Here is a 21968-nt window from a genome sequence, read left to right as displayed (position 1 = left end):
TTGCTGCTTTTTCTGTTAACTGAGTACTGTAACCCAGGACAGGAACTGTAGTCTTAAATGTGCCTCCCTTTAAGATCTATGCAACGGTTCCATCTCTCCCTAATTAAGAAGGGCAAGCAGTCATTATTCTCATGATCTTGCCCTGCTGACTACAGGATCCACATGGCACTATTTTTCTAGATTCTCGGTTTCCCTAAAGTAATCTCTTGTTGGTGCAGTAGAGTAGTTGCACTTTTATGCTGATTTATTTGTTAATAAATTGTATTACTGTATTACAACCCCATCTAAATACTACTTCCCTTTTCAGTAAAGCAAAGATGATGAGTTAAAAAAAGCAAAACTGTCTTCATTTGCTGCAAGCAGAGAAAAAGCTTCCTTTCCACCTCTTCTCCAGCTCTGGAGAGATGAATTCTTTCTCTTTTATGGGAGAAGAGATTCTACTAGGTAAAGATTTTTATGGTTATAAATGGTAGTTGGCTGAAGAGTTTGTCGAGTTGGTGAATTTTCAAGCCTTTCCTACCAATACTGGGAGTAGCAACCCTCCAATGAAGAAGAGTCACCTGGTGGAGAGTCCCTGATTTTTCTCTGTTCCTCTTCAGAATCATTCCTTCCCTTGGAGCCAAAGAAGTGAAGCTGGTGTGTGAAATTCACCCTTCCTTGCAGAGGAAGATCCCCCCAGCTCTCCCTGTTTTTCACTTTCCCGCCCAGCCAGGATTCAGATGAAATGGAGTAAAGGTGTTGCTTTCTTTTACCTCTGTGGTAGGGGGGTGTGAGGAGCAGATGCAAAGCACGGAGCTGTTCCTTTCTGCCCTCTCAAGAGTAGGTTCCTGAGAGCTAAATGCCCCTCACTAGTCATAAAGCAGTGGGAAAAAAACCTACCACCCCTGCTCGAGAGCTGACTGTCTGGGACAGACTCTGTGTAGAAACAGATCCTTAATGTGACAAACAGATGAATGTCCAGAGGAGAGTGATCAAAAGGCAGTTCTGAGGGCACACAATAGGACTGAAAATAGAACTGCCAGATGATGAGTTTTAGCTACTAACTCCTGAGTACACTCTGTCAGGAATCATATTGCACAAGAAACTGCATCATCTAACAAGACCCAGGAAAGTACATTGTGTTTGCTAAGAGAAAGGGAGGACTATATTTTGGGTGCATGTTGTTGGCTGAGTGTTGTTCTAGAAGGGGATGGAGCAGAAATTGTCTCTGGAACTCCAAATGCACTAAAGCTTTAAATCCTGGATTTCTTGTTATGGACAGCAACTGGTTAACTGCTATCCATATATAAGGGAAATTGGGCAAGAGCCAAAATAAAGGCAACTAGTGAAAGGAGACCGGGTCAGAGGAGGTGTTGGATAGAAGCCAGGCTAAAGGATAAAGCCTAAAATGAGATGTATGTTTAGTTACTGTTTTTGAATTACTCAGAAAGCTAAGCCCCAGGAAGAGCTGGACTGTAAGCTATTCAGAGCCCTCTCTGTTCGAAATGGAAGAAAGAGAATCTGTTTAATTAAAAAGCCCCACAAACTTAATCCAGCAAAAAAGCTGCTAACATTTCTAAACAAAGTTCTAAGATGCTGGAGAGTACAATATTTAAGAACAAGAAAAATATACAAACCCAAGGAATAGCTAGCCTTTATCCCCTCAAGTCCATTCCATTAAAAAAAAGAAAAAAAAAAAGAAAAGAAAACAAAAAAAGAAAAGAAAAAAAAAGAAAAAGGTTGGGTCTTTTTTTTTCTGGAATATTTCTTTTTGCCATTATTGACAAGTGTTCTTTGCATGACAAATAAAGGATTGTGTGGTGGATAGGTGGTGCAGGTATTGAGCTTTAAAACTGGTATTACTGAGCAAAAAGGGGTTCTTGGAGAAAGGAAGATGCAGTGCCAAACCCATACCTTAAATATAGAAGTTACACTGTACTTGAAGAAAATTCCCCAAGTGATTGTGTGGGATCTGAAACGGAAGTGGTGCCTTCCAGACACGTGGGTGTTGTAAGCGTGGGCTAAGCCGTGGATGGTGAATCTGACCCTGACCCAGCACAGCTTCACCTTCCCTGCTGACAGTAACTCAGCGAGGTCTGGGTCCCACTGCCCCATCCAGCAAAGGGCAGCACTGGAGCAGGAGCTGAGCTCCCTCCATGTGTGAGGAGGGACTGACAGCTGTGGGCAGCTTTTGTGTCTGTGTGGCCCCAAGGCAGCTTCCCAAACAGGCTTCCATTCCTCGCCACGAAAGGCATCAAACCTTCTTCTCCGGGGAGTTATGGAATATTTTAGTGTCAGTCACTGTTACTACTGCGGATTTTGGCCTATGTGATGTTAGTTTTGGCTGCATTTCTGTTCTGGGTTACATATAGGACTTGAGATACTTCATTGCCAAGGCTTGTCTATATACTGATCAGCATATCTTCTGTTCATTTTCACCTTAAAATCGTGCGGGTTTGTGTGTGTTTTGGGTACATGAACTTGAAAAGATCCTTATACTTTTGGGAGAGCACTCACATGAGTTAGGTGGCAAACTCCTTAAATGTTAATTTCATGGCATTGTCTCAGAGATTGTCTCATTGGCTTTTCAGGATATTACGAAAAAAAGATCTTCAGAGACACATGTAATTAATTTTAATTAGCATTCACACTGGAGTGATCTGAAATGGTACGCCTTGATAGAAAATGTTAGTCATTGCTGTTAACTCAGAGCAGATGGCCATTTTTGTTTCTTCAAAGTATATGATTTACAGAACTTCTAGTAGATCTTTTCTATTTGAAAAATAGTGCATATATTCAAACCAGCCATTGTGAAATTATTGGTGTCTAAAATGGTAGACTAAGGTTGAATAAGCAGAGTGTGCAAAGTGGAGTTGCAGATTGAATAAGTAGAGAACATACAGTTTCATCTAAGGTTATCTTTGCTGATAGTTGGAGTATCTAGATTCTGTTATTTTCTCCTTTTTTCATTTGAGGTGACTATTTATGAAACCCATATTCTGTATTATTTCAATTTCAATCAAATAAGAAATACCTAAGAATTGATTTTTTTGTGTTTTTCATGGAATAAAATTGGGCCAATTTGCATTTGATTCTAGATTTCTAATGTTGATTTCAAATCTGCTTCCATCCTAATAAAAAGATCAGATGCTCCCAAATAAATAATTTGAGATAAGCACAGCTTTTTGTAATCCCTGTAAAAAGAATATATATTCCTTTATCTTTTAGTCTGTGAGTAACTTCACTTGTGTCAGTGCAACTGCTGAAGTTAAATGTAGATTTGTGTTCTTTGGAGGATTAAAGTAGTTTATAGGCTCAATTCTGAAAAAAATCACCAGTATCTTTGCTGTGTAATGGCTATTCTGTCTCCCCCCGTATTGGCAAGAATAAATACCTTTTTCAATTAATCTTGGTTTGTATTTTCTCTCTATAAAAGGAAATTTAATGCACACACACTACATCTCTGTCTATTGAAATGTTGCAGATCCAATGCAATCTAAAAGCTGTCTATGCGTATGGTTAATATGTGGATATGAATTAATATATGTGCACACGTGTCAACTGGGTTTGTAATGTGCCTGCAGTGGTTGCCCTTAAAATCTTTGCAGGTTTGTTGGAGATAACTGTTTAACCTTATCTTAGTAGTAAGAAATTACAAGAGATACAATCCATCTTGATGTCTAGCCGTGGTGTGTGCTCAGAGAGCAGCAGTTCTGATGTGCAACCACTGTAGAGGGAAACCCACTGGAATTGCCTCCACTGTGGCAACTAGAAAGTTCTCTCTTTGTGATTTTCAGTTGTGTGTCATTCACTTATTGGTCCTAGATTGTATAGGTCTGCTGGTTTATAGGCAATCAAGTCTTTCCTGTGCAGTGCTGACAGCCCAGGCTTCAGGACTGGTGGAACAGTCACTTGCAGCTGGGCTCAGTCTTCAAACTTATCTTGTATTTCTCTGTTTCCTCTTGTGCACTTTCAAATACCTTATTCCTGTCCTGTTAGGATTCTTTTGTGATAGGAGGAGTTAAAGAAATACCTATGGACAATGTAAAGGTCCTTTCTGCAAGGCCATGAAACATGTGGGGGAAAGGAATTCAGTCTACTGGAAACCAAGGTGTTAGTAAAGTGAAGAAGTTGTAGGGTAAGCAAAGTTACAGCTGGGGGTCTGCTGGGCTTTGAAGTAATGGGCTTGGCCAAGAGAAGGCGTGTACTGACTGTGGAACCGTTCTGGAATTGGAATTGATGCTTTTAGCCCAACTGTCTGTTCATCTCCATAAGCAATTGTGTTGTATTTTTTCTGGAATGCAGTGCCAAGTTGAGGTTTATTTATCTAGACTATAATAAAATCTGCAGATAACAAATGGTAACCTTTTGTATTTTTCGCTCTGGAAAATTGCAATATTATGTTGGTTTCCAATAGTACCCCTATAGATATATTTTCATGTGTTATGCATGATATAAAATTACAATGGTGAGACTCTACAGGAGGAAGTGGTAGGTCGATGTGGTATATGCATATAACTTTGCACAGTTTTCCCATTTCTGTGTTCACATTTAAAAAATGTTAAATATTCAAGGGAAATATTACACAGAAATAATACTTCTAGGCATGTTCCCATTTATTGTATCTGTTTTGTTTCTGAAGTCCCTTAGGTTATAAATATCAATAAGATTTGTATTGTTGAGAGCTCATCCTTTTGGTTTCTGGTATCCTGTGTTCTATCATTCTCTTTGATGTATAACATCCCATTTAGCTGCTATAGAGATGACAATGAGAACATGACTTCACAGTATTCCATATGGAGTAGGTAGGTGAGGACTGAGTAGTAACTGTTTCTGTGCTGATATCTTCAGCAATTTGAAGAAGTGGGAGAGAGAAGAAAACAGAAAATCTGAATTGTTTTCAAGAACGTTTTTACAGCTTTCCATGAGATGCCAGTGGATTCCTAATGAGTAAAACATGTTAATATGTTTTTGTAAGATTCCACTGGTAACAGAAAAAGGACACACTTTTTTCAGAAGTTACTTTGGCTTTTTTTTTTTCATTTGAAAAGTTCCTGTGCCTATCAGCCTTTCTGGAAGAAAGAATGGCAGAGGAAGTCTAGTAGCAAGGAAGCTACTAAGAGAGGCAAGCATCCCTTACTGTAAGATTCCTATGAGTTCTGGCTCAGGGCGTGCACCCCTCGGTTCCTCTCGTGTGCTGAAAGTCGTGCCTGTGGCAGTGGAGTAGAATTAGCTCCACTAAAGTTGTGGAGCTCTCAGATACTACAGGGAGAAGGGCCTTAGACAGCTGGAGGCATCAGCTGCTTGGCCATGAGGTGTCTCTAGACCTAGGAAAAGTCTTGATACAGAGGCAGGAATGCAGGACTGTCAGCTCCTCCTGTACCAAGCGGTTGCCTAAAATCCCTGCTCGTACAGCTACGCTTGTTGTAGCAAGTCACAAAATGCCAAAAAGTATAATATATGACATGACAGTCCTGAAACAATGTTTTTACAAGCTGGTGTCATGTTGTTTTGCTCTTGCAGATAAGTGTTTTTGGAACTTCCCTATCACTATGTTTTACAGCCTTTATTTGCTCTATTGTTATTTTTAGTCATCTTTTCTGAGAGTACCATTTCACCATTTCAGCTTCCTATTTTTTCAAAGTTATAGCTGCTTCGTTAACTTAGCCAAAAAGCTTATCTCAGTACAAGCTTCTCCTAACAATAAATTAAAGCATTTTCTTTTCTGGCAATTTCATTATGCTTCTCTCTTTTTTTTTTTTTAATTGAGTTCTTTGTATTGTTCAGCAAATGTTGACTCAGAGTTTCACAATATTGCAAATTGAATAAAATTTGGGTGTTTTGTCATCAGTTTAAGGTAATGACATTTGAGGAGGTCATCAAGGCTATTATTTGCATTAAGGCAGGATTAGTACTTTCGGAGTCAGGGAAGAAAAAGGATTAATTTTAAATTTCTTAATCAATAAAAAAAAATCCATAGAGCTTTCAGTCGTTCATACAGTCAGTGGTTTTGCCTAAACTGTGGGATCTGACCCTTTAATGTCTCTCTGTGACCTTGTGGGCTGTTTTCTCTGGGAAGGAAGTGCGGGTGTGCTCCTCTGACCAGCACTGAAACCTGCTCCGGTGACATCTCCAGTCTGGATTCTTGAAGGGAGTAGTGCAAGCCTGGTGCTGACTGCTCAGAGTTAGCCATTGAAATTGGTGAGAATTACATCACCAACATATGGAAATCTGAGTATGTCCTTTATTGTTTTGCAGTTTTGAATGCAATTTATAAGCCTGCTAAAAATACCTGATGTCTCTCTCTTCAGAGGTGGGTGTGCTCTGGCTGCCGTACTGTGGTTTCATGGCTGATAATTTAATGATTAGGTGTCATGGCTGGTTCATGCTCAGATTCAATTACACTTTTTTTATCTGTTTCCTGAAACTCCCTCTAAAAAGCAAGGCTACGAGCTGCCTGGTGACATTGTTGGTAAGGGAGAAGCACTTCTGTGAGTGGGAATTACATCAACTCGGTTGCGTTCCAGCAGTGTGACAGTGAAATCCCACCAGTCCCCAAATGCTAAAGAAATTTGTCTAGGCAGTGACAATAATAGTTTTATTTTCTGGTTCTATGCGTATTCAGTTTCTTTGCCCCTCAAAATATGTGGCAAAAATGACCTCTGTAGTTGCATCCCCTTGTCATTGCTGTCTTTGAGAGTGATCTCCATCAACCCCCTCCTCCATAGTTTGCTAAGGGAAGAAAACAGTCTGGTTTTAATGGAAGGTTGACTCTTGTGCAACTTTTAAGATCCAGCAGAATGTGGTTTCCTAACCTTTGTCAGCTAAGCTTGTAGCCTTTCCTAAAAAGACTGCTGGCTGACAAATTTACGGTGATCAGGTCTGTGTATAGAATTTGAATTCAGAAACTAATGGCTAAACCGTAAGGGGAAAATCTGTTCTGTTTATTGGAGAATTTTCAAGTACCACCTTGCTATATACGTATTTTTCCTCTTTTCTCTTTTCTTCCATTAAGTGATTCCTTGTATTTATCTCATTATCTGAATTACCTGCAAGAGGTATTATTTAAATGTGTCCCAATTTTCTTACTACGATGACGGACATCAGAGGTTTGTTTTGTTTGTTTAAAATATCTGATTATCATTACTTTTTTTTCCCTCTCTTTTACTAATGATGTCCAAAAGCTAAAAAGGGCACATAATGCACTCAAAGGACTTAACATGGGAACAAGTTGTATCAGTAATTATTTTGGTATTTATTGGTTACAGCAACAATCTGTCACAAGCTGTGCAGTTATTTTGGCATGTCTAATGTGTTTGTCCTTTGCATCACAACAGCCTTTTTTCCCTAAAAATGCTCTGCTTTGGCAAAAGCAGGAAAATTGATTTTAAGTAGTTTCATGGTGCTTTTAGATGATTATTATTTCCAGAGCTGTGCTGTAGTGTTCTAAGATATTTTGAAGTATTCCATGTAATTATTAAACAAGCACCTGTCTCATAAACTCTGCTGTCCAAAACAATTACCAAGTAATTTCTGATCCCGAAGGATTTTTAATTTAAAATGCTGTGTGCATGATACAGAGTAGTAAAATGCTAGTTTTACAATGTGGTGCTCTTTGTTCTAGGAATGTTTACAAGGATTACCGTTTCCTTGAGCTAGCCTGTGACTCCCAAGAGGAGGTGGATAGCTGGAAGGCATCTCTGCTACGAGCCGGTGTCTATCCTGATAAATCCTCAGTAAGTTAAACAGCTCACTAGTTTGCCAGTAGCTGCTCTGTTTGAGTCAGAAAACACAATTGTATCATCTGGGAAAACACCATGTCTGCAGATATCTCAAGAAAGGGCAGCCTTTTCATTGCACTGGTCTGTGGCAGTTGCGAAATATTCATAATGAAATATTTTAAGATCAATTTGTGCGTCAAACCTCAATGCAGGGAAAAAAAAGCAACCACAAACCAAACCTTCCAACATGTTTTTCATTGGATCTGTGTAGTAAAAGCGTTGAGCAATTTGGGGTTTCCTGAGCTTCATTGTTTCTATTAATGTTTTCTAGAGGTAAAGATGTGCTTTGAAGAGTTTATTCCCCCAAGCTCTGTATTACAGAACTGACAGAAGCATTCCAGGCAATCATGTATATTTATTTTACTGATTTGCTGCATGCTTTTTGTGTATGAAACACATGCTAAACCTTTCCAAGGGCTGTTTTACTCAGCTAATCATCATGTGAAGCAAATTGAACAGGATACAGTAAAAAAGCCTCTATTAATTCACCAGAAATGACAGAAAGTTGGGAAATGGAACATGTCCAGCTACCATTTCATATTTTTTGGACCTAGATTTCTTGATGCTTTACATCAAGTGAAGGTTTGAGGAGATATATCCAGAGGGAAGGCTGACTAACAGGAAAATCTTGTCATTGGAGCTTTTGGAGTTTCTCTATTGCACAGTTCACCTTTCTGCTGTCAGGCTGCTGCTCTGCTGGATTCCTTCAGTGGAAGATTTCGGAGAAACGATGCTTTGATTCTGATTGAATTTGTCCTTTTTCCTGGTTGTTTTCCATGGTCCCTTGTGTTCAGGGTCTTCTGCTGTCTTCTCTGTTCATCTTTCTCTTCCTCATATTTCCTTTATACTTGTGATGCCTGCATGGCTTCCAGTACAATTCTGTCTGCATCTCCTCCTGCTGCTATTTAAGCAAACAAGCCTCAGCTTCCTCTCTTCATACCAGGTCTCATGGGTACCATCAGAAGATAAATAAGAAATCCTTGAACTGCTGGATTTTCCAATTATTATAGAAATAAACAGTGATTATGATGATGATAGATTTTTTTTTTTTAAGGAGCAGTGAAAATACTCATTTAGCAGGAGACCTACCAGGTATCTGAGACCTTTAAAAAAATTTTTAAAAATTGCTGACTTTTCAGTATGTTACCTGTTCCAGTAGATTGGTTCCTACCTAAGACTATCAGGAGTAATTTTTCAAGGATTGGTTGTGAGAAGTTACCTAATTAATTACTAGGAACAAAATATTGTATTGTTTTGGTTTTTTCTTACTCAAGTTTTAATGATGACGTCATAAAGCCTGTTGCTGCCTCTGGTTTAATCTTGTATTCTGTGATGGTTGTATCATAATTCATATATTTGTTACTTTATCCTTAAATAAGACAGACTAGTTGGATTTCTAAACTTCTCTTCTGTCTTCCTGTCTCTCCCTTTCCCCTAAAAATACTTGGTATTCAAAATATGTTTACAAAGAATTCTTGGTTTTGTTTAAAGTTGGTCTGTCAAAGGAGTCTTAGATGCAAGATGAGAGACTTCCTTGAAAGACAGAAGTAGAAAGAAGTCAAAATAAAGTTCTCCTTTGAGCTGGAATTATCTTTACGTTATAAAAAGAGTGAATATTATTGTTCCAAACCCCTGTAGTTTGGAATTCACTCAGTAGTCTATCAAGCTGTTCAGGAGAGATGCTCAGTGCTACTCTAGTCTTCCAGAGCTTTATTCCTACAGGACTAGAGGTCCAAATGTGGACTGTGAGTCTGCTGTTAGGGTTTTGAATTTTGCAAAGCAGAATCTAAAAGGCCCCAGGTACCCTAGAAGCTCCAGTGGAACCTAAATAAAAATGAGCAGCGTTTCATTCAAGTCCTATGCGTGCTTCTCAGGTTCACACCTTCCTCTGACAATACAGAAAAGGCTTAAAGACAACCCTCAGTCTTTTATTCGCCTTCGAAGATTTAGAGGCTGTGTTTTTAAGTATGAGAGACTGCCAGGAAATGGCAGCAACTTTTTACTCCAGTGCTTCCCCACAGCTTTGTGATCCCGGAGGTAAAAAGGCAAAGAGGTGCCCAAGCCCCTTCCCAGACTGACCTTCTCGCTCGCTCTCGTGTGCGAGGCACAGCTGGGAACTTCTGAGTATCCGAGGCTTTGGCACCAGCAGTAGAAAAATTGCTGCTTAGAAATGAAAAATAGATGGGTATTGCTGTGGAGCTGGAGCACTGCAGCGTGGGCTGGCCTGCTCCCTGGAGCTGCCGGAGCGTGTGCGCAGCCGGGAACGGGAAAGTGGAGCTGGATGCTTTCATTGGCAGCTCTGCTGCTCGTCCGCAAGGACCTGGTGTAAAACCCACAGCCATTGCCCCTAGCTGGGTTCCTTCTGCAGTGGCAAGAAAAGTAGGAATTTGTCACTGAATTAGAGAGTTTTGTTCTAAATTCTCAGCAAGGGCAAATCTCTCAACTAAGAATATTCATTTTTCTGCTGTTTTTTGTTGTTTTTTTTTTTTAGTAGTACTGCATTGATTGCAGTAGTAATGGGGCTCAGTACTTGCTGCCACTAATACGATGTCTCAGCTGCTAGTTTAATCCTGTAAGCTAAGTCCAGGCTTGTAGATGTATAATTTTTATTTTTGCCTAAACAAATCTCATTAATATATTAAAGGACATATATCACCCCTTTGCTCCTTTTCGTTGCTTAATTTTGCCTGCCTTCCCTGGCCTGTGCACGTGGCGATGCACACTTATGTTCATATATTCACTCTCTTGCTGACTATCTCTGATCACCCCTTAGTGTTGCTCCATGAGCCCCTGAATTCTTTTGCAGTTTGCCAAGTCACCTCTCCTTGCCACAGTCGATTTACTTTTGTCAGGACGTGGGCTTTGACAGCCACCCGGATAGCAATGAATCAGTGTTTTTATTTTTCCAACCCATATGCAAGTCAGCTTTCTTGATATAAATCACACTGTGGCCAATTCACTTTGAAACAGGATATCCATTTACCAGCTGACTTTACTGCAGGCTTTCTGGACTGATGCATCCAAAACTCTCCTTTTTTTTTTCTTCTTTTTTTTTTTTTTTAAATGACTACAACTTTGTGACTAACCTTTCCAGACTCTATTTCTCAACCGTAGGCTGGTGTTTATTTTGGCTGGCTTCCCACTGTAAAATATACACTGTTCATGCCAGCTCATGGCAAAACTCACAATTAAACTAAAATAATAGCACAGATGTTTGTCGTAACTTGCTCTGCACGCTCTACCTTGCTAGCACTGTCCATTCCTCCTTCCCCCCTCCCATAATGCCATCTCCTCCTTATTTTTATTACTAATCTAAAAATTCAATATTTGCATTTTAAAAAAGCTTTGGATCATGAAACTTTCCATTCATTGGCAAGTTGTAGGGAGTGGCTGTCATGCAGGGCTCAGCAGACATGTTTAGTGGGTTGCTTTGCGTACTGGAAGCTCAGTATTACCAACACACGAAAATCCCTCTGGCTTCCATCCCATCCCTAGATCACTTCAGGCCTCGTTTTCTTCTTTCTCATATTAGTGTCCACTGACTTCCCAGGCGCTGTTCTGACTGACACTGAAGGAAGCAAAAGTGGGATCAGAATGTTTGTGTGGAGAGGAAAACATTTTGAATGTTTTGAATCCCTTGCAAATGTCCTGTGTTCCCCTGGAAGCTCTCTAACTACGGGATTCAGTGAATGTTCCCTGAGTCAGTTCCTCATTTGGTTTGAGCCATTTCCAGAACTGTACAAGTTAGGCTGAATGCATGTAAAATAAATGTATCTAATATTTCTTTTTCTCCCCCTCTTTCCTCCTTGCTGCATCCTGCAAAGGGGAGCAACAAAGTAAGTTGGTTGTCCTTTTACAAACTACTTCTCTATCCTGTCACAAGGGTTTTGGCATGAAAATTGGTTTGTCTTGTGGTTCACACAGCTATTACCTGCATGCTCTTAACAGCAAACTACTATGAAAAATGGGAGTGCAAAAGTGTCTTCTACAAAAACTATTATGTACCCTTTGTTTTAATTTTGGGGAAGGAAAAGTATTAAGTGTTGCTGAGTGTTGCTTTTTAAGGGGGTTCAGTAAGAATGATACTATAAAAGTGTTGGACCCAAAGATTATGAAGGTATAGTAATAAAGACCTTCTGAGGAAAGGTTACTACAGTCTGGTGAAACTCATTACAGCTGGGTTTTTTGACCATACATCAAAGCTTGTATTAATGGGCAGTTATAAAAACCCAGCACTAAAGTCTTAAATAACAGATTTGCTGGTGTTGTTGGCTAAGCTGAACTAGATCAGTGTACTGGCTTTGAAGGTGCCTTAAAATGGATGGAGGAGGGTGGGGTCAACATTTGACTTGGCTTCTAGACCCTTGATGTGTTCCAGCTGGACAGCAGCAGAAGGGTGTGGGGTGTGGAGAGGGAGAACTGAAATATGCATGGTAGGGTTTTTTTGAAAGTAAGCAGCACATAAAAAGACAGTTTTGCTGATGTTGATCTGATAAACGAATAATACTGCGGTTCCCAGGATTTTTTATGCCATTTTTACTGAGCTTAAGAATGGAAATTGCACATCTCACACTTTGGAATAAGATGCAGAGAGATTTTGTCAGACCTCGGAAAGGAGTTATACAGCTTTTGTGCCTTCCCCCCCCCCCTTTCCTCTTTTGGTATATTAACACATAGGAAGATGAATCTGGAGCATCAAAAGATGCTTCACAGCAAATGTTGAAAGTAGCCTTTGAAATATTGTCTATAGCATCTCATTGTGATCTGTTGGGGTATTTGGGAAAGACCCAGGTGGGTTTTAAATGTTCTAAAGGTTGGTAATTTCTGTCTGCTTTTAATTTTTGCATTTTTAACCAGTTTTTGACCATGTCTGTCTCCACAGTGGCTGGGCTCAGAAGCACCAAAAATCTTCTGTTTTGTTGGCCTGCCTGGGAAAAGGGGCTCTTAGTGTTGGATGGGGAGGGGTTAAGAGAATTGGTGTATTGATGGCATGGATAGAGGGACTTCACATAGGAGGCGGTGTGAAATGTAAATGTTAGCTGTGTACACTAAAATGTCAAGGAAGTGTTTATAATGTTTCTTTATGACATGCTGACTTAAGGCTTTGCTGCTGCAGTGGATGCTGGTCTGATCTCAGAGGAGGGAGGTTGGACTGTAGATGCTCTGTCCAGGGAAATGGGGATGGATGGGACGCTGGAGAGCTCTTGGGACTGGCAGACACCGAGTCTGGAGGTCAGGAGTTGTTCGGACTAGCTCTGTTCTCCAGAGCCCTGAGCTATGGGGCACCCCTGGGAGGTCAGGACCTGTTGCATCTGACAGAATTAGCTGCTGGCATAAGACAGGATACCCGTAAGCAGGTATAGGGCAAACCTGTGAGATGTGAGGATTGGAGAGCTCTTGGCTCTTCTTTCACTCTGAGGAAGGGCATTTCTTGCTGTAGGTTCAGAGAGATTCTCCCTCTGGCTCAGGCTGTCAGCCAGAAGGTAACTCCAAAAGAAATCTCCAGGAAACCATCCTGATCCTTCTCTTTGACCCAGTTCCTTCCTTGTAAGGATTCCTGTATCTTCATCTGCGCACCTCCCCACCCTCCCCTTCTCTTTCACAGAGGCCATTCATGCTGGAGTCTGGAGGTTACATATCCCAATTAGACAGAATGAACTAACCTGCAGCTGCCTGTGGAGGCTCAAATCCCACAGTCTTCTTCTGCACTGGTGGCATGGAAAATGACATGGGTAAACCTGAGGGGTGGCCAGACAGTTTTTGAGAACGGGTCAGGAGAAGAGAGGAATGGCTGATTGAGGCTGATGGTTTCTCAGAGCTTCTTATGCAACTTTATGCTACAAAGCTGCATAATCCTTCCAGACTGTCCTGGTACAGATTTCCTGGGTTGCTACCAGAGCTGTAACCCTCCTCCTAGTGCTGCCCAGTGGGGCATTCATACTGTGCATCCTGTCCTATGTACAGTTGTCAAGATCCTGTACTCACCCATCCATTCAGACTGTGGCTGCTTTTATACTTCTGCCTTTAGCTTTGTACTCTTGGATTTACAAAAGTAAAAATAAACATTGGAGTAATGAATCCCTAAGAAAAAGGGGAGGAAGGGAAGAGGGTTTATAATTATCAGCAGACTAATAATAATTTTTATTTTTACATTTTATTGTTGCACAATCATTACTGTGAGATTTCTCACATGGTTAAAGATAAATATATCTTCAAAAGCTTTGTTGGATAAAATCTGCAAAGGGTCATGTCAAATGAGGTAATGGAGACCTACCTCATTCAGCAAGCACATGTTGGCAAGCCACATCTCACTAATATTAACACTGAACTCCACAGCCTTGTGCAGGGGAAGAGGGCAGAATTGCCCTGAGTTATGCAGGGCATTGTAGCTTCAGTCCAGGTACTGGAGACAGAGGAGCTGAGAGCTTCTGACTGTCTTAAGACACCATTGTGGATTTGCTGCTTCCCCTGTGCATCTTCTTCACCCTCATTTATCAAAAAAAATTCATGAATCCCCTCAAAACAGCCCTCCACATACTGCTGTTTGAAAACAACATCTCGACCTGTACCATTCTCACGAAGTCTATCTTCAGTGAGCTTCTAACCTTGTTAGGTTAAAGATTAGGTGGATGCTGTGTCCTTAGGAAATTTTGATTCCAAATCTCTTGGCACTCAAGCAATAAAACAGCAGCAACAACAACAACAATAAAAAAATCAAAATTCCAAAATGCCACTTCTTACTATAAAAGGTTACCTCTCCTTTGGCATCATTAAGTCCTGAGTTAGTGAATCATTTCTGCTTGATTTGAAGGATCAAACACTTAAATGCTGAGCTCAGACTTGAGGAACTTCAACTTGGAAAATGAAAATCTCTTTAAATTACTTTTTACGGATAAGTAACTATGAATTTCTTGCCTTCTGATTATTTTGCATTGCTGTGCTTGCTGATACCCTTTGCAGAATGTGTAGAACTGAAGTGCATAAGTCCTATATTCACATCTCAGAGTTGTCACAGTGCAGACAATGTGCATTAAAATGTTCACTGAATATAAAGTCAGTGTAATTTAGTCTGAATTTCCTCTTAGGAAAAACAGAGTCCCCTTTGGAAAGAGAAGGAAAATACTCTTCCTGTCAGGTCAGTTTGCCTGTTATTCCTTAAAATACATCTTGGTGACGTATTAATTGGTTAGATTGAAGCCGTTCTTTTTCTCTCTTTTTTTTCTTTAAGGAGAGTTAGTTTTACTAAATCCAGATTCCAGATCAACTACTTCATTAAGGAGTCCAGATGTCCTACTGTCTCTTGAGACAGTCCTGAAAAATGGGAACGTGGTGAAGTCAGGATACTCCTATTCTACCTACATATATGACAACATTGCTCTCAGTTCATGTATATCATGCTTGGCTATTACCATGTAAATGCAGGTGTAGTGCCAGAAGCCATCAGTATTGGAATAAAGCTCTGATGCTTTCTTTTCCAAATTCAGCCATGTTTCTGAAGGGGCTTCAGTTATCTCCCAGACATAAACTCTGACTCAGCCTGTTACTGGCTGTGATGATGCTCTGCCAGTGCCCCAGCCAGACTCAAACTGGAAGTGAGTGGTTCTGCTCTGAGATTGCTCAAGTCTGTGTTCGGGAGAAGTTCTTAAACTAGAAAAAATAAAGACTTGTTTGGGTTTGTTGAAAAGCAAACTGCTGATATGTCAGAGGGCAAAGCAGTGTAGACAGAAGTGTAAACTCTGCATTTACTGGGTTTACTTTTTTTAACTAGTGTATTTTAGAAAAGGAAGGCATTGAAGTCTAGGAAAAGAAGAATCCACTTCAGTTATGACTAAAATTGGTTTCAGGCCAACTAGGTTTAAAAATAACTTTTAAATGAAGTGTTAATTTTTTTTTTTTCAAGTGGGAAAAATGCCATAATTTTATAGACAGTGTTTCAGTCATTGCTTCGAACAGATGAGTTGGATTTTACAAGGCAGTCACGGTGTAAAGGAGCAGCCCAAGGGGCTGAGCGTGCATGCGCACACATGCTGGGTCAACAGCAGTCCAAAACACAGGGAGGAAAGGAAATGGCAGGCTGTTTTTCAGTCCCTTCCTCGCTGCCTCACTATTTCAAGGATGTGAAAACATGTTTCACATAAAAACTATCTTCTTGTTCTCCTAAATATTTACTAGTTCAAACAAAAACTAGACGAAAACCTTGTTCCCCAAATGCTCCTCGAGAAACAGAGCAGCCCTGGTTCACGTTCTTGTGAGAGTAAAATAACTGCTGGCACGAGAGAGTTAAAAATGTATAGGGAAAAAGAGGATTCATAGGATTGCATCAGTTGCCCTGACTGTAACAAGATGCAGGCTGACAGACAGAATGATTTCAAAACCAGTCCTGGTGAAGCTGGTAACTGCTGATCGGGGTTGGGGGTTCAAGAGCTGTCACAGGGTTTTACGTTTCTGCTCTTAAATGGGGCTGCTGACATTAAGCAAACTCCAGGAAATTTAGAAATGAGCAAACATTTTTTTATTTCTGTTATGTATTCACGGTGGGCTCTTTACTGTGCTTTTGGCAAGGCATCTGCATATTGAAAATATTTTTAAATTCTTCATTCTTTATGGTGCAGCTACTTTTTGTACTACTTCCACTCTGATGAGGGATTTTGTTGAAGCTCTGCAGGAATGTGAAAGCTCTCTGGTTGTGAAGTTTCAGTTCATGGAGTGTGAGTATCAGCCTCATTCTGGCCATTGTGAGATTTGCCCTGGGGAAGGTGCAGTGAAGGTGTCCAACCTGTAAGGATGCTTTCCCAGCCCCGGTCAATGAGCACTGAGAGTTGGCTGGTGGAGAGGAAGGTGCTTCTGGGCTGTGCTGTACAAATCTCTGCCAGAAAGGTCCTTTGGACTCCAAAGAGTTGGAGTCCCTGTGTCTCCAGGTCTTGGAATAGTTGCAGTTGGAAAGGTCTGGTTGTCCCTTTAGCATAACAGAATAGGGTCACCCACGAGAGAGACTGAACAGTAGGGGAAACACACAAGTATCACAAGCCTTTGGGACAATCCTAAAATATCTTCCTTGTCTTCCAAGTCAGTAATTGCACAAAAGCCTACTGCTGAATAGTAATTAGGAGTAAATAAATATTCAAAACATATTTTTGCTGCCAAAAATGTCACCAGGCTCACCATTCCATAGCATTTACAGTGTAACAGGAAATGTAGTCATTGGACATGAGGGTGGAGAGCAGCTGGTGAACAGCCAGATACTCCTTTTTCTCATTTAGAAGAGAAAACAAGATGATGGGGAGAAACTGAGAGTTGTTTTTCCTGACTCCATTTTGGACTAAAATGAAGATATGCGATGTCTAGTCTGACACATAACTCATCTTGGATTTCTTTAACTTTTCCTACCTATCTTGTTTTGTGGAGATAGGTTTATAACTACTTTCCATGTGCCAAGTCAGAATCAAGTCCCATGTTACGTGTGTAAAACCCTCCATTCTGGAGCTGCAGTCTCCACTTACGTAACTCTCCTTCCATCATGTCACGTGTTCCTGTTCTGCAGTCACTCCTCAGCTCCTGTCCCACCTGTTTCCCAGCCCCACTGTGGCCTTTGGTTGCCTTCCCTGTCCTCTGTTTGCTGTATGACACTTGATATATCAAGTGTGTGCCAGTTTTGCAGAACAGTGATTTCCCAGTGGGAAGAGCTGGCTACAGACATGTGGTGGTGTCTGATCAGTGCAATTCTTTGGTGACTTTCATACTCTTGTTCCTAAAACCCCTGTTCCTGCAGTTGAGAAACGAGTAGTCTTACTCTGTTTCCTTTCTTTGAAACTCAACCTCTGCTGTTCCTCTTTTATAATCAAGTTATTTGTAATTCAGAGAATTCTGTGTCATTGTATGTGCTACTAAGTTCAAATAACATGTCAAATTATTTGGGTAGCTATAAGCTCAGCGGTGGGTAGGTACAAAATTACTGTGACCTGTAACATGAGGTGTCAGGCCCCTATCAGACCCTTTACTTGGAGATGTTCAAACTTTCTGGTCACATTTGTTGCACGGTATTATCTTGACCTGTTCAACAATTGGGGTGGCAGCATACCTAGATGTATTTAGAGAAATCAACTAAAGAAACTAACCCAGAGCCTGGAAGATAAAAGTCCATGAAAAAAATTAGTCTTATGCAATGTAATTTGGTGTTAAGTTTTAGTTTGGTTTAATACTGCTCGATTTGCAGATCTAGATATTATTCCAGTGGAAGCAGGAGCCTTCATGTAGTATTGAATAGAAGCCTTTCCAGTCATAGACCAGTTGTCTCTAGCTGTGTGTTGCTGGCACTGTGTAGAAGTATGTAGCTGTTCACAACCACGGCCTGAAAACAACTGCTGTACCATAATTCTAATTCTAACTATTAAAGGTTATCTGGCTGACTCAGATAGCAAATTCTCAGAAGTACCATGAGCAAGATTGTCTTTAGCTCTGCTGTGAGGACAGTGACAGTATGGCAGAGGCCACCTTTTATCCACTTTTGCAGCTGCAAACAGGCAGGCATCCTCAAAAAGCTCAACCTCTCTTTCTCATCACCTGTGGCCTGAGATGTGGCTGCAAAGACTCAAGAGGTAAGTGTTCACACCAGCTCTGTGCACCAAGGAGCTCTATGGACAGAGTTCCTTGCTGTTCCTCAGCTGAGGGCTTTGATGTACCAAACAGTCTGACTGAACAAGGACACCAGCAGGCAGCCTCAAACGTATTGGTGCCTAGAGCTGTGGGATTGTACATGAATCAAAGCTGGTGTATTTGTATGTGGGCCAATGTATGTACACACAAGTAACCACTGTCTTACATAAAGGTAAATTCTTACCCTCATTTGTAAGACTTTACTTCTAGAGCAGTGGTTTCTGGTTATGGGCTCACTAATGATTTGTACATTAAAGCTCAGGCTAACAGTGAGAACAAAATGCAGCATTGTCTGCAGTCCTTAACACCATCTTGGTGTGATAAAAATCAAGGCTCTTGCTTTAGGAAGCTCAACCTTTGGTTGTCTGTAAGTTTGAAAACATTAACACTCTCTATGCTCTTTGTTATAAACTGCTCTGCAGAAAATACCTCTTTGCCTGATGTGTGAATGCACGTGTTCAGAAATGGTTTAACTGCAGCCAGCCTAGGTCATGGAAAGGCTGGAAGATAGGCATGGGGAAATCAATGGCATCAGCTTCTAGAAGAGGGAGACATTCACCTGTTGTGACTGGGTGTGTTGTCATTAGCGTTGTGCATTTATAGGGGACTGTTGGTTTTTTTCTGTGCTTTCCGTACTCTGATTAGTGTTCTGCTGAAACAAAGTTCCCCTTTTCTAGAAGCAGTCCTGGCATTGTCTGACTGGGGCTGTGATTTCTGCCCATGTTCTCTTTCTTTTATTTGGTTCCATCGTCTGTGTACAGTGTCTTTTGTAAGCCACAGCATGATGCCATTCCAGCAGCTGGTTTTAATATTGTGAACAGATACTATTTGTCTAGAAGCTACAGTTGAGGACCAGGATCCCATTTTATAAACCAAGAGTAAGAACATCATTCCTTGCAGTCAAAGAACAACATGAGAGAATCAGTGGATAATTACAGGACAGTGTCCTGAGTTTTTTGTGAAAGATTTGTCAGTAGCCATTGAATGCTTCTGGAAACAGAGGGGTTTGGGGCAAACTACCTGTTTGTCACTAGTCTGAGCAGCAAAGGACATTTGTTCTTTAAAAATACCTCACTCTAACATCTTTTAAGTATCTACATGTCTTTTAGGGACAAGGTGATTAATTCTCCTGTTTTGATTATTTCCCAGACTCTCTTGAATTCCTCTCTAAAATTTGACATTAGTTCATTTGTGTCTGTCCTTACCTGGTGGAACCACTTCAGCTTAGAGTATGATTGAAAATTGCTTAGATGGGTGTGTTGGGTCAGTTGTTCAAGTGATTTAAATCAGTAATCCTTGTGAACTATCCTAGGTATTAGCACGCATATGAAGTTCTCCATCCTTTTATTTCAAAGGACTGTACCCAAGGCTGAATGAACGTGTGTTTTCAAAGAACCCTGGTTGGTGTCTCTGCTCAGGGATGCTGGATGGGTTTCCTTTAGTGTACATAACTATCAACATTTTCTCATCAAAATTTAGATCTTTTCTGATGCGTTTCCCACTGGGGAATTGCATTTTTAGGAGTCTGTGTCTAGAATAATCCATGATTATTCCTTCCAAGTCTGGATCTCTTGGCTGTTAGACTACTTCACTCTCTCTTCATCGACAGTGTGTCCCTGGAAGTGCCAGATTCTCAGGCAATTGTCTTTGGGCAACATAGCAGTAAAGCAAGGAAACTCAAATTTACAATGAAGTGTTTAAATACACATCTTTTCTCTGGTGAGGCTTTCAGTGTGACCTGTTTATCTTTTGTGCATTTTTGGATTTTCAGGCAAAGTCTTCCTGCCTATGCTCTTTCTAGTTGAATCTGGTTGAATTCCAACATTTCGGATGTTGGAATGGTTTACTTGACCTAAAAAATACTCCTTTTTTAAAGCAGTTACTTATACCTTATTTGCAGCTGCAATTTTCTCTGAGAAGCTCATGCTTCTTCAGTATCAGTGGCCTTTAGACTGATGTTTCATAGCTCTTTGTAAAACATGTTTCATTATCTGTAGAAGAGCATTAAGCTATAGTCACAAATACCTGAGAGGTTGTGACAAACACACCATTCCTTCCAAATTCAATGCCCAACTGACAATGGAAAATTACAGTTCAAATATTGGTGATGCTACTGCTTTTGTTGCTGAGCATTTTGGTAAAGACACTGCTTTACTATGGTAACTTCACAGTCCCTTGGGAATGACTATTCAATGCTTTCAACCTTGTATTTTTTTCTTGACAAATTTCTGGCTATATCCTGGAAGGTTTCTGGATTCTGCTATGGTTCTACAGCAGCTGAGAATATGGGGAGCAGCATAAGCTAAAACATGATCTGTTCAGTATGCAAAGGAATAACTTTGGGATGGGGAATTTTCCAGTGCAAATTAACCTGTGTTCACCTTCACACTTAATAAGCTAAAAACTCATCAGAGAGCGAGGTAAAATTGCTAAGAAGTTGCTCCCAAGTTTCCACTCTATCCTCCTGGACATCTGCAGAAACTAAGAGGTTTTACTACAGAACGTAAGCTCGACTTGACACAGAATGTTTTTGTTAATATTCCTACATGGAATCTCCAACAGCAGAGTTTTTTAGTCAATCTAAGTTCAGCTGTCACAATGTTTGGATCTGGTCATTTGTTGGAAAACCTCTGTGACTTCTCATACTTTTATGAACTTACTGTACTGAGTTTAAAGTCTCTTGCTGGAAGATATGCCTAAAAACACACAACATGCATCCAAAATGTTGTGCTAATTAAAAAAAAAAAAAAAAAAAAAGAGAAGAAAAATAAAAGAAAAAAAACTCCTCATAGACTTGGACAGAGTACTGCCCAGCCTGCTGTGTGTCTGATAACATATTCCTGAGAGGCTGTGCATGCTGCGAGCTTTTCATTCAGTGTCTTTGGGTCTAGTATGGCAGAATATTTGAGTCCTTAACATTTAGTTTTAAACAGTGCAGAATGCATTGAAATCCAGGCATTTATCTGTCTTCAGAGTGCACCTACATGTAGTCAACAAAGGAACACTTTCTAGTGCTGTAACAAAAACCATTACTTTCCCACTTCTCCCCAGTTAGCATTAGACATATCATATAAGAGCTGGAGTACGAGGCAGACTTTGCAAGCAGCCACAGCAGTTCTTACTGGTTTTTGGGTTTCCCAAAAAGATCTGTGCTCAGTGCGTTGTTCTGCTGCCAGAGGCTTTATCATGTGGACTGAGTATTGTAACAGAACAGGCAACACCATCTTCATGTGTTTTTAGACATGTTATTTACTGGGGTTTCCCTGAAGAAAGCTCAGGGATTCTTTCCTTATGAGTCACTAACGAAGTGATTGTTTTTATATAAACTTTCCTTCAGCTGGTTAGAGTTGGAACACAGTGTCTTGTGCTCCTTCTGGGGTCTGACTTTTCTCTTAATTTCTTTTACTAGTTGTTCCTGCAGCCAGCAGGATGGTTTGAAACCTCGTGGCCTCCCCCCGCACTCTCACTGAGTTCCGTAGTCTTGAAAATCACAGGTCTGGCCAGCAGAAGTGCTGGTGGCAATCACTGCGTGTGTAAGTCCACTGCTCAGCTTTC

The 21968-nt window shown here is 40.5% G+C and overlaps 1 protein-coding gene across 10 annotated transcripts in view; it reads left to right on the top strand.

Annotated features, from left to right (window-relative positions):
• DNM3 (dynamin 3) overlaps nt 1-21968 on the top strand; it is a 171942-nt gene that overhangs the window by 108249 nt on the left and 41725 nt on the right. For 8 of the 10 annotated variants that reach the window (XR_003543275.2, XM_027734882.2, XM_027734881.2 and 5 more), the window contains 2 exons: nt 7604-7715; nt 11585-11596. Coding sequence is in view for 9 of the 10 variants with exons in the window: in XM_027734882.2 (XP_027590683.1) it covers nt 7604-7715; nt 11585-11596 (124 nt within the window). In the remaining variant the exon portion in view is untranslated. The remainder of the gene's footprint in view (nt 1-7603; nt 7716-11584; nt 11597-21968) is intronic. The other 2 variants (XM_027734883.2, XM_027734879.2) reach the window with 1 other exon arrangement.

The sequence above is a fragment of the Pipra filicauda genome, unplaced genomic scaffold, assembly GCF_003945595.2.
Source record: "Pipra filicauda isolate LSUMZ 115617 unplaced genomic scaffold, ASM394559v2 scaffold396_size653610_pilon, whole genome shotgun sequence".
Lineage (NCBI taxonomy): Eukaryota > Metazoa > Chordata > Aves > Passeriformes > Pipridae > Pipra > Pipra filicauda.
The sequence above is the reverse complement of the archived record's forward strand: the minus strand, read 5'-3'. Positions and strand labels throughout refer to the sequence as shown.